This window comes from Synchiropus splendidus, chromosome 13 (genome assembly GCF_027744825.2).
Source record: "Synchiropus splendidus isolate RoL2022-P1 chromosome 13, RoL_Sspl_1.0, whole genome shotgun sequence".
Classification (NCBI taxonomy): domain Eukaryota; kingdom Metazoa; phylum Chordata; class Actinopteri; order Syngnathiformes; family Callionymidae; genus Synchiropus; species Synchiropus splendidus.
This window is the reverse complement of record NC_071346.1, coordinates 7,469,869-7,484,908: the sequence shown is the minus strand read 5'-3', so window position 1 is coordinate 7,484,908 and position 15,040 is coordinate 7,469,869. Positions and strand designations below refer to the sequence as shown.

Sequence of the window (15,040 nt, the reverse complement as noted above, 5' to 3'; positions counted from 1 at the left end):
GGATTTAGCAGATCCTGAGGCCACCAAACCAAAGATCCTGTGTATGTAGGTGTATAAGAACCCTACAATCCAAGAACACGATGTTAACACCCAAAACAAATCACAAATGTGATTTTTTTTTTCTACTGTAATATGATGATGAGCCTGTTTTACTCCCTGCTGGGTGGACCACGATGACGTTGGTTTGACGTGGAACTTTGACACCAATAACAATATAGAATATGAATACTACCCCTTTTTACCGCCAGTTGAAGCCCATACAGGTGGTCAAAAGAATAATTTGTTTTTTCGCCAGTTTTTATTACCTGGCATGAATGGGCTTCCACTGTAATATTACACTACCTGGCCAAAAAAAAGTCACCACCTGGATTTAACTAAGCAAATAGGTACAAGCCTCAGGTCTAGGTTCAGCAACATTATGTGCTCAAAGAATGAGGTCAGCTGACTATCTGAATGTACTGGGTGACCAGGTTGTTCCATCAATGGATATTTTTCTTCCCTTCTCATCGGGCTCAAATTGTGAAAGACTGGTTCAGGGAGCATGAGACATCATTTCCACACATGGATTGGCAACCACAGAGTCCAGACCTCAACCCCATTGAGAATCTTTGGTATGTGCTGGAGAAGGCTTTGCGCAGCGGTCACACTCTACCATCATCAATGCAAGGCCTTGGTGAAAAGTTTATGCAACACTGGATGGAAATAAATCTTGTAAATGTGGAGTGTATGACCCTTTTTTTTTTTTTTTTTGTGGTGACTTTTTTGGGCCAGGCAGTGTATCTGTCAGATGTATCTCTTTACTTGCATTTGGATCACACATAAAGGTCGTAGGAGGATTAGTCAAGTGAAAGACATCAGCTCTCTCAACATAAAAACATAGACTGAAGATCATTACCTGCATCCAGCGCTGCTGTCTGTCCGCCCTCCAAATGACTTAAAATATCTAATGCTATTGACCTCCAAGAATCTATGGGGACAAAGTTCTGCATCGCTCCCTTTTTTGAAGCGCCCCATGTTTGAAACCAATGGCGGAAAAAAAAAAAATACTGGCGAAATAACGCACAGTGCTTTCGAATTTCAAAATAAAGGTCAGCTTTTAAAAGAGGTTTTGAATACATTTTAAATAAATTCACCTGCCACATTTGTAATGATCAAATTAAATTAATAAAATAAATAAAGGGACGTATGTCGTATAAAATAAGAAAGTAATTAGATGTATGATAATGAATCTTAAATTTTGCTCAATAACTTTCAGGTCATGTGCTCGATCGAACACCTCCAACTTCATGAGCTATGGCACTTATTTTTTACAAAGTCAATCTTTCAAACTTGGAAATTCATTCAGCATTAAGGTTCTTTGATCAAGTCTCTCAAACTGAGTGAAGAATCGTCGCTATGTGTTATGTATTATACATTTCAGTCCATTTTAAAATCCAAAACTGATATTTTGAAAACTTTAATTTGAAGTGAATGATAAGTTTTCCTCAATACGTTCTATGTCATTCTGTCAATTGACTCAATATCATCTCAGCTTTCTGTATGAGATACACCACGTTTTTTTTCTCAAATCATAAGATTTTAAAACCTACAATAGATGGGGATATTAACCCCCTTTCTTTATATTTCCGGTAATGTTTCAACATGGGAAAAAAAGTGCTGTCTTGTATTTATTCAAGTCTGCCATCACAAGCCCCCATTTTATTATGAAAATCTTTTGCCCTCGTTTGTGTCGCCGCTTATCTGTCGTAAAGTCTATCCTAAGGGCGCACTCAAAATGTTGTAGCGGCTGGCTCCGCGAGGGGAGGACGCTTTTCCGAAGTGATCTCTACGTCTAATATCTGTCGAGTGTCCAACGTCAAACCAACTTCACCGCGATGCTGGATCGCGCCTCCCACACAGGAAATTGCGGTTGCTAAGCAAGGTCCACATCCACGGTGCAAAGTTTGCAGACGCGAGCCCCGTCAGTCCTTCAGCTCCGGCGTTCAGTCACTGTTTCTTGCGAGCGTTTCCCTGGAGAAAGGTCCCGGTGACGAGAGAAAAGACACAAGATGTCTGTCGCGGGACTGAAGAAGCAGTTTTACAAAGCCAGTCAGGTAAACATTTATGTTCCTCTGCGCTGTACCTCATAGCGTCACGTTAGCTTCGTGCTAGCTGGCAAACCGAAGTTTAACTAGATAAAAGAACACGTTCAAAGTATAACCTTTGCAAATTATAGTTGAAAAGTGAACCCTGCTGCATGTTATCAATTTAAAAACACTCCCTACTTCACGTCAAAATATTACTTTTCGCGTTGTTCAATAGTTCAATAGAGTTTTCTCCTAACTATTAAAACATTATCTGCAATGACGGATTTATTTAAAGTTGCCATCGGCTGACTCATCGTTCAACAAGCCTGGAGCTGTATTACTTAACCAGTAACAGTCCTTTATGCTTCGTATTTTTAATAGCAATTTGAGATCTAATCTTACATGTTCCCTGTTGACGAAGGCAAAAGCTAAAGCTATACCACCAAAAACATTCAGCCCTCTCTGGCGAGGCTTGTCAAACCGGTGTCATGTGCCTGGATGACTTGCTGTTTTGACACAACTTTGCTGGTTGAAGTCAGGGCTCTTCCCGAGTGGGTGTGTACCTGGCTATTAAAAGTGGAATTCTAGTAATGTGACTAGTCTGGCTGAACCAGCTTTCAGGCCTGCAGCAGATAAATGTCTGACACAGTGACACAGCAACAATAAAACGACAAATCTACTGTGTATGGCTGACTCATAGGGTAGTTGCCAAAGGTTGGAGAATTTGATTTATCTCTAAATACCGCTTAACCACTTACAAATTTTCTTCTCCTAACTTTTGGTTAAGGGATAAAGAAGCAGCTTGTACAGTAGGCACCAGATGAATGCTGGTGGTCTTTCTTGAAGGTCAACATGCTCTGTCATCTGTGGCCGTTCAAGGTCCACCAACAGGCCACCGTCCTGTGCAGAACGTTCCGACTGATCCAAATGAGGGTGACCAGCTTGTACACCCACACCAGATGATTTTGCTCTTTGTTTCAGTGTCTTTACTTTTTTTTTTTTTACTTTAAAAGATGGTGTTCATTATTACAACGTTCTTCTCAGTTTTTACCACCAGATCCTTCTTCACCTGAACCTGTCCTCATTCACCTTGTCCATCCTTCATTGGATTGGTTTCTCCTTTTGAGAGCTTTCATGATGGTGACCACGGTCTTCAGCATCAAACACACTTTCCAGCATCTTCATTGTGACTCATCGGCTTTATCCCTCTGTTTCTACTGCAGTTAAAAGACGGATTTTGACTGTGACGACCTACTGTTTAAGTACAATGACTAAAGAGGTTCAGAATGTGGAGCCTGTTGTGTGAGTGGGAAAAAACTGTACAGACTGGTCAGACAAACTCATCCCACCTTTTGAGTGCTTTATTTAACTTTGTGTTAGATTAACTCTGGATTTGGATGCAGTTTGTCTTAGAATTATCCAACTAATTTACCATAAATCTTAAATGCTGTCATAGAAGGAGCACTTGATGCAAACATTGTGATGTGCCACTCCTTTTGCCTCCAGCGTGCAGTATTGCTTTAAGAACCGTATAGGTGACTTTGGACATTTCAACCCAAATATACTGTAGCAATGCGAGTCTAAGTCCAGGTGGCAGTTAAATCTTTAGTGGCAGTAAACTGGCAGCTTTTATTTCGCAATGTTTTTTCAGCTCACAAGTGTGGTTAACAGCTTTGTTGTTATGTACTGACTGGCTCTCTTATGCCGTGACAGTTGTGGTGCACACAAGTGAAAACGATCAGCCGCAGATGTGGCTGTCAGACAACATTGTAGAGTCATCTGTTCTAGATAAGAGATGCTGCATGTGTTCACCATATGTGAATCAGGGGGTGCATGTTTTGAAACCGAATGAATTGAAATTGAATGGTTCAGTTGGATTCAGGGTTTTTGGGGGGAAGATGTATTTGGTGGTTCTATTCATCCTTTCGTTTTCATGCGATCCGAGAGGTTCACAACACTCTGCCTCCCCTGGTTTGTTTAGTTTTTCAGGTGTTCTGATGAGAAGGAGGTGAGTCATTGACGGGAAATGCGAGCTGCTTTTCAGAGCAAGACAGTCTGTGTGAGAAGGTTTGGCATGTTTGAGTTTGAGTAACAAGTCGTAGCATCATACTTGAAAGTAGAATGATAAACAAGACTGTACTTCAGCTGTGTAACGCTGGATCTGTTTTTTTTAAATCGAGAGGTGCAACAACCTGATGTGTGGAGAACACATGCATGTCTAAACTGACCACTGACTTGCGCTAACCTCGATGCATTTTGTGTTTATTTCGCAGCTGGTCAGTGAAAAAGTTGGAGGTGCTGAGGGAACCAAACTTGATGATGACTTCAAAGACCTTGAAAGGGTAACTACATTTTTTCTTTCATAAGATATGGATATTTATTCATATTTCCCGTATAAATTCGCTTAAATTTCGATTGGGTTAATGATATTTCAGTAACTTAATAACAACTTTGCATAAATATATGTTGCAATTGACACAATGTTCCCCTGAAATATTGTAGTAAACAAATGATTTTATACCAAATTAATTGGGTATTTCACTGTAGCCAATGATCAATGTTAACTGAGGAAATCACGTCACATTTTAGTACAATAGTAGTAGTTCATTCCTACACTCAACTTGCATTGCTGCTCGTATGTGAAGGTGTTTTGACAGAGTTTCTCTTACATGTCACCAGAAAGCTGATCTTACCAGCAAAGCAGTGGTGGAGCTCATGAATAAAACCTCCGAGTACCTGCAGCCCAACCCTGCCACCAGAGCAAAACTGTCGATGCTCAACACTGTGTCCAAAATCCGAGGACAGGTCAATAGTCCTGGCTACGCACAGCCAGAGGGTCTCCTGGGGGAGAGCATGACTAAGTTTGGAAAAGAGATGGGAGACAGCAACAACTTTGGTGAGGATACCAGGGCGGTGATTCATGTTTTTCACCATATAAATCTTGTCCCCTTGGTGCTTAAAAATCAGATCTTAAATATACCTGGAATGTTCTTGACTAGCCTTGCACTGTTCTGAGTTATAGGCTGCGTGAGATTGTTAATTTTTCAGCATCATTTGGCAAAACCGAACCCTAAATCATCTGTATTCCACTCTTTAATAGTCAGCATCATTGCTCAGCTGGTGTAACTTCATAATAGAAATCTATCCGTTATGGTTTCTTTGTTCATAAAAAGTCATGCAAGTCTTTCTCCCTACAACATGACTCACTGTGGGCCACTTTTGTTGGGTGCCTGCAGGTGGCGCTCTGGTTGAAGTCGGGGAGTCAATGAAGAGGTTGGCAGAGATCAAAGATTCTCTGGACATCGATGTCAAGCAGAATTTTATCGACCCACTACAGGCTTTCGCTGACAAAGACATCAAAGACATACAGGTAGACTCAAACACTGTTGCAAGCTGTGGCAACTTCACATCAGATGTTTGATCTGTGGAACTAAGAGCCACGTGATTTCTCTTGCTCCAGCATCACCTGAAGAAGTTGGAAAGCCGTCGTCTGGACTACGATTACAAAAAGAAGCGACAGGGTAAAATCCCAGACGAAGAAGTCAGACAGGCCCTGGAGAAGTTTCACGAGTCCATTGAACTGGCCTCTGGCTCAATGCACCACATGCTGGAGTCTGATGTGAGTAGGACAGCAACATCTGTGCCAACCACTGTTTGTAAACACAGTTTATTATTACATAACATGTAAATTTAATATACTAGACACACCTTTAAGAACGTGAACAATACACACGTATACATGAGAAGACTGGAAAAGACATGAATTTCATTTGTATCTGTGGAAGGATCCTAGTCTGGAGAGATCCTGTTGTTTCATAACTGCGTTGTCCTGTATTATATAATCTGCCGCTTCGCTGTGAAATGGACAGCGACGCAGAACTGGTGGAACTTGTTTGGTCCTTGAGCATATCGTCGTGTTAAGTTGAAATGTTTTCTTGTGTCATGGTCTATGAAATGTGGTGCTTGTGCAGGTGGAGCATGTTACCCAGCTCTCATGTCTGGTGGACCACCTGCTGCAGTACCACAGGGAGTCTGCCACCATACTGGAGGACCTCTCTGGAAGACTTCAAATGAGGTCAGCCTGTATTGACATCTGTGGAACGTTGCCAATCTGTCTTTGGTTCTCTGACTCATGGCAGAGGACTTCTACACCCTCCTGTTGTCACATCCGTCACCACTCCTCCATATTATAACAACATGGTTCTTAAGCAGATGAGGATGGATGGATGGATGGATTTTTGATTCTGCTAGTTTATTTTTCTTTTTGCTGTTGAGCTACATGGCAATATAGTCCTTTTCAATGTGTGTTTTTATATTGATGGATGTCTCTCCTAATACTAGTAAAACTGACCCTATAATTCTGTTCTCCACATCAAAAATCCTTGATGTAAACGATAAAAATGTTGTGTATTTATTAGAGGTGGAACTGTAACCAGTTAATTATGATTAATTAATGACAACAAAAAAAAGTGTGTTAAAATTTAAAATTTAATTTAATTGAACAGTTTTCTCTCCAGACAACAGGGAACCTTAGTAAGTGCAGGAGTTCCTGGTCCACTGATCACACTGATGCACAAGACACGTGGCAGCCAGGATGATAACAACAACAACAAACATGGAGGAATCCCTGAACAAAAGCAAACAAAAGCTTCTGTTAGCTTTTGTTCAGGGAGGTTTTTCACTACACAATGGCCAGGGTTTCCTCTACTCTGAATGTACTTGAAATTCCTATAAAATTGAAATTCTTATACAAATATTTTCAAGACGTTAAAGGAGCTTTAGTTTAAATAAGGTGATATAAAAACTTTGTGTGTATGGGTCGATCATTTGATTCAGTAGTATACCAAATTCATTCAAATTGAAAAATGTGGCTTCTTGGGGCAAATATTCGACTCCTGCCCTTAAATATTTATATATATGTGTTTCTGATTTGTCATGTATGCAGGATAACCGAAGCCAATTCACGACCACGTCAGCAATACGTCCCCAAATCCAGACCGTCTTTTGACTATGGAGAGGCGGATCATTCCAACGGTGGTTATTCATCCAACGCTACGAGTCCTCCAGCGTACTCCTCAGGTAAACCTGTCCTCTGACACTGTCTATCGAGGCATTATAAGTTTACAGATGTTCATGCAGTTCTGGTCCGATTTCTTTCCCCCTGCAACAAAGGTCCTCAAGGACAATTAACAGGTCCCTCCTTCCAGCGAGCCTCAACCAGGAACCGACAGCGTAAGTCAGAGGACGACTAACTATCAAACCCTCTCCTGGACGTGCTGCCATGTTTGTGTTACGTGGAAATGTTTCACACACATCGTAGAGTCGTGGTGCTGGGATCTAAACTGCGGTTTGTTGGTATCTAATCCTAGTACACGCAGAAACATTAACCCTGAAAAATTTGAAGTTGTTATTGGGCCCATGTTTTACTAAACAGAAGTGGAGTTCTCACTGTACTGTTGTGTTGAAACAATGCCTGGAACCAGAGAGCCCTTTTCAGTTCTGCTTGTGATCTGGTCGCCTTTTCCTCAGTGATCTCAAGTAAAACCCTTTCTACTGCTTGTTTATTTTCTACCACAAAACAGTTTCACTTGTTTGTGGTTCACGCATGGAAAACTCCAGTCTCACCCCGGAACTGTGCGAGAACAGGTCACAAAACCTGCTGCCCTCTCACAATGTTTAATGTGTCTTAACCCCACCACCGAGGGTCTCAAACTCACTTCCCAGTGATATTTCGCCTCCTGCCTCTAGTGACATAGCTTCATGAAACATCTCATTTTCAGAGCCCCCTAGATGGCACTCTCACTTCTATAATCTTTGGATGGGAACAACTATTTAAATGGTTTTAAAAGGAGTGCGCCCCTTAGAGCTCAGTCTTCTGCTTGCAATACAGTGAGTTGCCATGACTTACGCGAACTGTTCTGTTGTGACTTTTTTCCCATAGAGCCATGCTGTCAAGCTCTGTACGACTTTGAGCCGGAGAACGAGGGAGAGCTGGGCTTCAAAGAAGGGGACGTCATCACCTTGACCAGTCAGATCGATGAGAACTGGATGGAGGGAACCTTGCGTGGCCAGACAGGCTTCTTCCCCATCTCCTTTGTCAACATAACCGTGCCTCTTCCCAACTAGAAGACAAACCTGAGTGGGTGACCTCCAGAGACAAAAGCGTCTCAGAGGTATTGGATTCTTGAGCATGTTATTGAGATTTAAAGGTGTACCTTGTATCAGACTTTTCTAAAATGTAGTTTAATATTATATTATCTAAGACCTGCCTTGCTCTTTGTATTGTACACTAATATTCCAGTCATTACTTGTTTACTGTACACGGAGCGAACATGGTGGACCAGCAGCCTTCCTTGGTCTGCTTACATGTTCCTCTACTGCCACCAGCAGGTACCGGCCAACACTTCCAGTGGCAGCCACCGAGACATATCTCTCATGTTATGATGACTCTTGGTAGTTTTATGTTAATCTCCTCTCATATTTTTTTAATTCTTACTATCACTGTGTATCTTTGTTTCAGCTTTTTTGTTAATTTTTCAATGAAATACCTTCAGTATCATGGTAGACACACCGTTTGAAAGGACACAAGGCTGCGAGCTAATATTCCTCAGCTCCTCTGAGGCTCTATCGATGCTGCTGGCAGCGTCATGATCTGTGCTGCCCTCTTGTGCGGGGATGATTTCTCTGTCCTTTCCTTCTCTTTTCGGACATGGGTTTCAAACTGGATCTGCACGACAGAAAATGCAGCTTGACTAGTATTGTGTGGACTATTCTCAATGGCTCCGTTACCAACGATGATGTCTCAGTTTTGAAACTTTGTTTGTCACGTTCCTCTTGTCTGCACAACTCAACTGTCCTGTCCTTTTGCGCCCCTCGAGTGGAACAGACAGGTCTTTTAAGCAGTGGTGGCCACAGTGGATTATGCCCTCCCCCTCACTGCTCTTTATTCACCACCTGCCCCCTTTCTTCATTATTGTACCCTCTTCACGGTGCTGCCATTGATTCATGTTCTGTCTGTGGGTGTAGTTTGTGCGCCTGAATGTTCTGCTCGCCCCTTGCTGTTCACCAGGGCCCTTTGGTCGTGGTTCAGGTGTGACTGCACGTTTCTCATCACACCCAAACAAAAGCCCCCTGCCTCATGAAGGATAAATGCTCGGGGGCTCAGGTTGAGGCTTCATGCAGCTTACGTTGCTAATGAGTCATGTCGGGGAACAAAGGGCCCTGATCAATGTTTGTTTCCTGCTTCTTTGGAAGCGCCAGTCTTGTTTCTGTTTCATATCAAATGTGTTCATATGAAAAAGCTAAATGATGTGTTGTCCTTTTTATGATCATATTCTGTCTGCATGGAAATACATCGCCACTACATTTTCCAAACACGATGCCTCACTGTGGACGCGACTGTGCAGGGAACTCTGTGAGTGGGATATTGCTGGAATATCCATATGATATGTATGTGGGTACATTAGCCATGTGTGTTTTGTATCCTGTTTTTAAAGGGAATCTAATTCTTACTCCAATAAATAGTTATTTCCTGTTAAACACGTCTCAAATATTCGTTTGTTTGTCACAAAGCTTATATATATATATATATATATATATATATATATATATATATATATATATATATATATATATATTTGAATTAACGTTAGAATTAGAGGGAAAAGAATGTAATTTTCTTTTTGAGTGCCATAAAATTGTGCAGTAGTGTTGAATGTCGTGGTTGTTGACAGCGTCATCAGAACAGTTACCAACGCTGAACTTCGTGTTTTCAATTCATGCCCATTATTGTGCGTGGCCCCCGGCTAGAGCAGATAGACCCTCCACTTGCTGGATTATTGTCAGTTCTCTATCTCATCGGGGGAAGGCGTGTCAATCCTCGGATCACTGTGCGCCCCTTTGTCCTCCGCCGGTGCCGCCTCAGCCAGCGACACTCATGGCGGCTGCACCCGTCAGGCAGCGCTCCGGGCCGGGGGGACCCCGGGCGCAGCTCCCGCCCTGCTACTACGAAGGCTACCTGGAGAAGCGAGGACCGAGAGAGAAGGTGGGTGCAGCCGCGGTACCCCGGGTGCCATATTGTGTCAGTGGTGGGCGAACCGGTGGTGGTCAGCTCGCCGGCGGATGCCCCCCATTCACCGAGCTGTCAACTTCCTCGTTGTGTCGGGGGCTGGGCGAGGCGATCCGCCGGAGCTGCGGCCACATTCTCCCGGCTCTCGTGACTCGTTTTTTCGGGAGAAATATTGTTACGGACGCGAAGCATGGCGCAGAGGAAAGCTGTGGGCATGTTGTTATCCCCCTTTTTCATTCAGTAATTCGCATCGCTATAGGTCTTATATTGCAAGTGTGATGTTAATAATGAAACGCTTGATGAATTCTCTACCATAATATACCGACGTTATTTGGGGACCACTTTCCTGATGTCGAGCCGCACCCCTCCCTCTCTCATTAGGGGGACTTGAAGAGTCATTCGAGCCCGGCTCAGGTGCAGGTTATTGCGGGTCCAGATGCTGGAAGCAGCTGCCCTTCCGTCACACATCTCCAGGGACCGTTAAAATGACCATTAGGCAGATGTGCCGTAACAACACCTCTATGGTTTATTTATTTATTAGATACTTCTGTTATTATTGTGTATTTTTATTCATTTATTTAATTTTTTGTTAATCGATTATTATTATTATTATTATTGGTTTTTTTTCCATTATTGCACTTGTTATTATTCGTTATTTCGTATTATATATTTTGTTAAATTATTATATATTTTTCATTATTGCACTTGCTATTATTCGTTATTTCGTATTATATTTTTTGTTAAATTATTTTTTTTTCATTATTGCACTTGTTATTATTCATTATTTCGTATTATATTTTTGTAAAATTATATTATTATAATTATTATGTTTTTTTTCATTATTGCACTTGTTATTATTCGTTATTTCGTATTATATTTTTGTTAAATTATTATTTTTTCATTATTGCATTTGTTATTATTCGTTATTTCGTATTATATTTTTTGTTAAATTATTATTTTTTTCATTATTGCACTTGTTATTATTCATTATTTTGTATTATATTTTTTGTTAAATTATTATTTTTTTCATTATTGCACTTCTTATTATTCATTATTTTGTATTATATTTTTGTAAAATTATTATTATTATTATTATTATTATTGTTGTTATTATTATTATTATTATTATTATGTTTTGTTCATGATTGCACGTTGTTCCAAAGCACTTTCCTGGTCGGTGGGATCCTCACTGACCTTGGCAATGAAGCTGACTCTGATTCTCATGCTGTTTCTGACAGGCGTCCAAGCGTCTGTGGACGTGTCTCTGTGGGAACAGCTTGTATTTCTTCAACAACGCCAAGGACACACACGTAAGGCTGTGAAACATGGATATCAGTGAGATTCATCGGGTCGTCGGTGTGAAGAGTCAATGGATGATGTGTGTGTTACAGTTTGTGGAGAAGTTGGACCTCCATGGGTTTGTTTCCCTGAAAGACGACTGCAGTCGGGACCGGAACCTGGAGGCAGCCAGGCTCATCCTGCGCATGAAGGATGGAGAAACCAAGCTGACAGTAAACCATTGCATGCTGTAGTATCAATGAGTGGCTGCAGATGATCTTGGTTTGTGCACCTGACTTGGCTCCACAGCCAGCGCTGTAATAACCATAGTTCACATCATGAAAGTTCTGTTGGAATCTTCTGCTTCCACTGCCTCTATGAAGGGAAGCTCTACTGCTTGTAGTGTGATATATATATTTTTTGTTTGAATCTTCATGTCCATTACTGTGTTTTTGTCATATTTAATATCTATATTATACATTTTTACACTCACAGTGCAATAGATATAGATTTTATTATTAATATTTGTAATGTTTAACCCATATTATTTGAAGGGATGCATTAGCATGGTATCAGGAGCTGAATTGTTCTTATTATTATTGCTATTTAAATGCTCTTAAAATGGAGAATTTCAAGTTAGCAGAAACACAATGAAAATGTATGTAAAATGAATACATAATTTTATTATTTAATTTGAGGATACATATTAGGATTTGTAATATGAATCCATGAGAAGTAAAGAGTCGTGAAAAAGTAATGAATGTGTTTTTAAAAAAGGTATAATAATCTGAAACATGTTTATTTAAAAAATAAAACCAAGAAGGAAAATAAAAAGGGCATTTAAGTCTTTATACGAAACTATATGTATATTCATTTCTTCATGTCAAGATATGAACAGGAAAAACAGCTCCTCATGACGCTTCATGACTGTAGTCAGAGGGTCAGACTTTAACTCTGGTTCTGAAGCTCCAACTCTTTTTCTCTTCCAGGCCCCCAACCTTGAGTCCAGGGAGCTGTGGAAGGGTTTCCTCTACTCCGTCATTGATGTAAAACCTTCCACCATCCTTGCACCTGTCTTCTCATGCTGGCATCATGTGACTAACTCGCCACTGTTGCCTCCCAGCTGAACGTCCCGTCATGCCTCACCCTGTTGCCTGGTCAGCTACAGATGTTGAAGGAGGTGGTGGACAAGGAGAGGTCCAGAAGGAGGACCCACGCTCCCACCCGCGCGCCCCCTTCACCCCTCTCCGTGCCTCTCGTGGGAGAGATCCCTCCGTGAGTGTCTCCCAATGATGACTCATTTCCCATCGATAACACACACACACATATTCGGCAGGTGTTTCCGCCCGGTGTCCAGGACCGAGGCGGAGGTCCTGCTGGAGCGACACCCCGACTGTGGCAACATGCTGCTCCGGCCCGGGAGAGACGGCTGCTCGCTCGCTGTCACGACACGACAAGATCTGAACGGGTAAACACCTGCTCAACACCAGCCCCAAACATCCTCTGCTTCTATGCTCTGGTTTCTCTCACTGCAGATCCGTGTTCCGACATTACCGTGTGACCCAGAGAGACCAGGGAGGATACGTGATCGACGTGGAAAATCCAGTGAGTTCAAAACATCCACAAATATTTCATGTGCGTCTGGTGCTCTCCTGAGCAAACGAAGATGAACCTCAGTGTCTTTCTTCTTCATGTCCTCACTCTTTAAGTTACATGTCACTTCATCTGTTAGCATGAGCAGCATATTAGCCTCCATTTTCCTCCAAATAACCCTCTATATTTTCTTGTTTCTCCAGATTCCCTGTGCAACACTTCATGAAGTGATCGATGCTCTGGTGGAGAAGACAGCCGGGACGCTCCAGCCTTTCCTGCTGGAGGAGCCATATGAGGAGAACATCAGTTACACTCTTTCTTTTCATCTCCAAAACATCTTTGTGTAAAGGAGCAGCTGCTAACTTTCCCCCTCTTCCATCGCCAGCGTATGTGTCTGCGAACGACGAGAACGGCGAACGGATCCTCCACACTGCTCCTCCCAGCCCGCTGCGAAAGGTCCCTGCACTGCCACCAAAACAAGGTTTGACCTCGCCCTGAGTCTGCCATTGAAAACAGTCGTTCAAGCTGCCTCTGCTGCCTCCAGACCGCTGGCCCAGCAGCCCCCTGACGCGGTCTCCCGCCCCGGACCGTCGAATCCTGACCTCACCTGTGCCTGCCTCACCCACCAACCCCATGAGACGACTCATCCTCTCACCTTCACCCCTCACTCAGAGTCAGTGCCTCCTCTCCATCCTCAGTATCTGAGTACCTCACGCCTGACTTGACTCCATGTCTCCCCCCACAGCCCTCAATGAGGAACTGAAAGTGAAGCTGGAGAAGCGGCGAGCCAGTCAGGACTAACTTCCTCATTTGGAGAAACTCCTCACCACCACGACGTGCTCATCATGTGCCTTCACAGCGGGATCAAGAGGATGTCTATTGTTTTCATATCCCTTTGTGTGGTGTGTAGTCAGAACTGCGACAAGAAATGAAGTTTTGACTGCGACAGCAAAGATATCAGACTCCTCCTTTTGTATGAGTCGAGTATGTGTTTTGTACGTGCTGCACAGCAGGAAGAACTGCCACACATATCAAGACAACCGGAGAAAAGTCGACGTGGAAATGTCTCAAGGCAGAGCTGAGCAGCACAGTTGAGTCGACCTGCAGCCTCAGCCTCCTGCTCTGGGCTCACGGAGGAACCATTACTGTGCTGTTGATTCAGTATCCCTGGTGTTTAACTGCACCGCTGGCGCTTGTTTTGCTTTATTGTTTCGTGTGTAGAGTCCAAGCTGCAGTTCTGCCCGACAACACTAATCGTTTGCGCTACCTTCTTTTTTCATAGGTTTATATTTACTGTGACATCATTGACATCCTGGTCATCATGACTCCATGTGCCCTACCTCGACCTTTGTACAGTTTAATACAGCAGTGCTGCGCCAGGTTTCAGTCGACCGTTGCCCTACATCAAGCATTACAATGAATGCATGAATGTAATTGGCTGTATGTGTTTTTCATTAAAACATTCTAAGGAAAAAACGTTGTGAGTGAAATGTGCAATTTTATGTGGGTTTTTAAAAACCTGGAGTCAGTTAAAAATGACTTTTAATAGTTATTTTAGCTTTAAAAAAAATAAAAAAGGCTGATGTCATGACACCCTGGTGTGGCTTTTTAGATAACATGAGAGTTATGAAGGGAACTTTATGGTTTTGTCAAGAATCACGTTGAAGCTTAATATAGAAATGTCCTCGTGTATTTAAATGAGGGACAAAAATAACACAATAATAGATTTTTTGGGGGGTAAAATGTACGTTATTAATACCATTTTTAAATACGTTTTTATACGTCTATTTCCTCATTTTTAAAGGGTGCCGAGGCTATCACGTGATGTTCTACTCTACTCCAGCAGAGGGCGCCATAACACAACATAACAGTGTTTACGCTTGAAAGCATTTCAGGGCGAAAAACTAGAACTTCGAGCACATCTTTTGTTTGTTTTCTCACGGTGATGTGAATAATATGAAGGATCCGATTTGATTACCGTCAACTAACAATCGTATTCAATGATTTCCCGCACAAACTTTGAACACCTGGAAGT

General features: G+C 42.2%; 2 protein-coding genes across 3 annotated transcripts; both read left to right on the top strand.

The window, feature by feature from the left end:
• Window positions 1-1,798: 1,798 nt before the first annotated feature.
• LOC128769112 (endophilin-A2-like) lies at window positions 1,799-9,594 on the top strand. 2 transcript variants are annotated; one of them, XM_053882430.1, is made up of 9 exons: window positions 1,799-2,093; window positions 4,340-4,408; window positions 4,746-4,962; window positions 5,303-5,436; window positions 5,527-5,685; window positions 6,038-6,141; window positions 7,012-7,145; window positions 7,239-7,298; window positions 8,008-9,594. In XM_053882430.1, exons 1-9 carry the CDS (start codon window positions 2,049-2,051, stop codon window positions 8,190-8,192), a joined length of 1,107 nt encoding a protein of 368 aa, XP_053738405.1. In that variant the 5' UTR covers window positions 1,799-2,048; the 3' UTR covers window positions 8,193-9,594. The 2 variants fall into 2 exon arrangements, with proteins under 2 accessions (XP_053738405.1, XP_053738406.1); XM_053882431.1 differs by lacking the exon at window positions 7,239-7,298 and having other exon boundaries at window positions 1,801-2,093.
• A 296-nt stretch (window positions 9,595-9,890) lies between these two features.
• Window positions 9,891-14,460, top strand: stap2a (signal transducing adaptor family member 2a). Its single transcript, XM_053883527.1, has 11 exons — window positions 9,891-10,110; window positions 11,373-11,444; window positions 11,526-11,645; window positions 12,402-12,458; window positions 12,536-12,687; window positions 12,749-12,880; window positions 12,948-13,017; window positions 13,209-13,311; window positions 13,391-13,486; window positions 13,550-13,678; window positions 13,751-14,460. The coding sequence occupies exons 1-11, from the start codon at window positions 10,003-10,005 to the stop codon at window positions 13,804-13,806; spliced, it is 1,095 nt and encodes a 364-aa protein (XP_053739502.1). The 5' UTR covers window positions 9,891-10,002; the 3' UTR covers window positions 13,807-14,460.
• Window positions 14,461-15,040: the final 580 nt, after the last annotated feature.

Bases quoted from the DNA above. Each gene is read 5' to 3' on its own strand.
- LOC128769112 (XM_053882430.1), top strand. From the start codon at position 2,049: ATGTCTGTCGCGGGACTGAAGAAGCAGTTTTACAAAGCCAGTCAG. The intron at 4,409-4,745 runs GTAACTACATTT...ACATGTCACCAG, and splicing joins ACTTCAAAGACCTTGAAAGG to AAAGCTGATCTTACCAGCAA. The intron at 7,146-7,238 runs GTAAACCTGTCC...CCTGCAACAAAG, and splicing joins TCCTCCAGCGTACTCCTCAG to GTCCTCAAGGACAATTAACA.
- stap2a (XM_053883527.1), top strand. From the start codon at position 10,003: ATGGCGGCTGCACCCGTCAGGCAGCGCTCCGGGCCGGGGGGACCCCGG. The intron at 12,459-12,535 runs GTAAAACCTTCC...GTTGCCTCCCAG, and splicing joins TCCTCTACTCCGTCATTGAT to CTGAACGTCCCGTCATGCCT. The intron at 13,312-13,390 runs GTTACACTCTTT...TTCCATCGCCAG, and splicing joins GCCATATGAGGAGAACATCA to CGTATGTGTCTGCGAACGAC.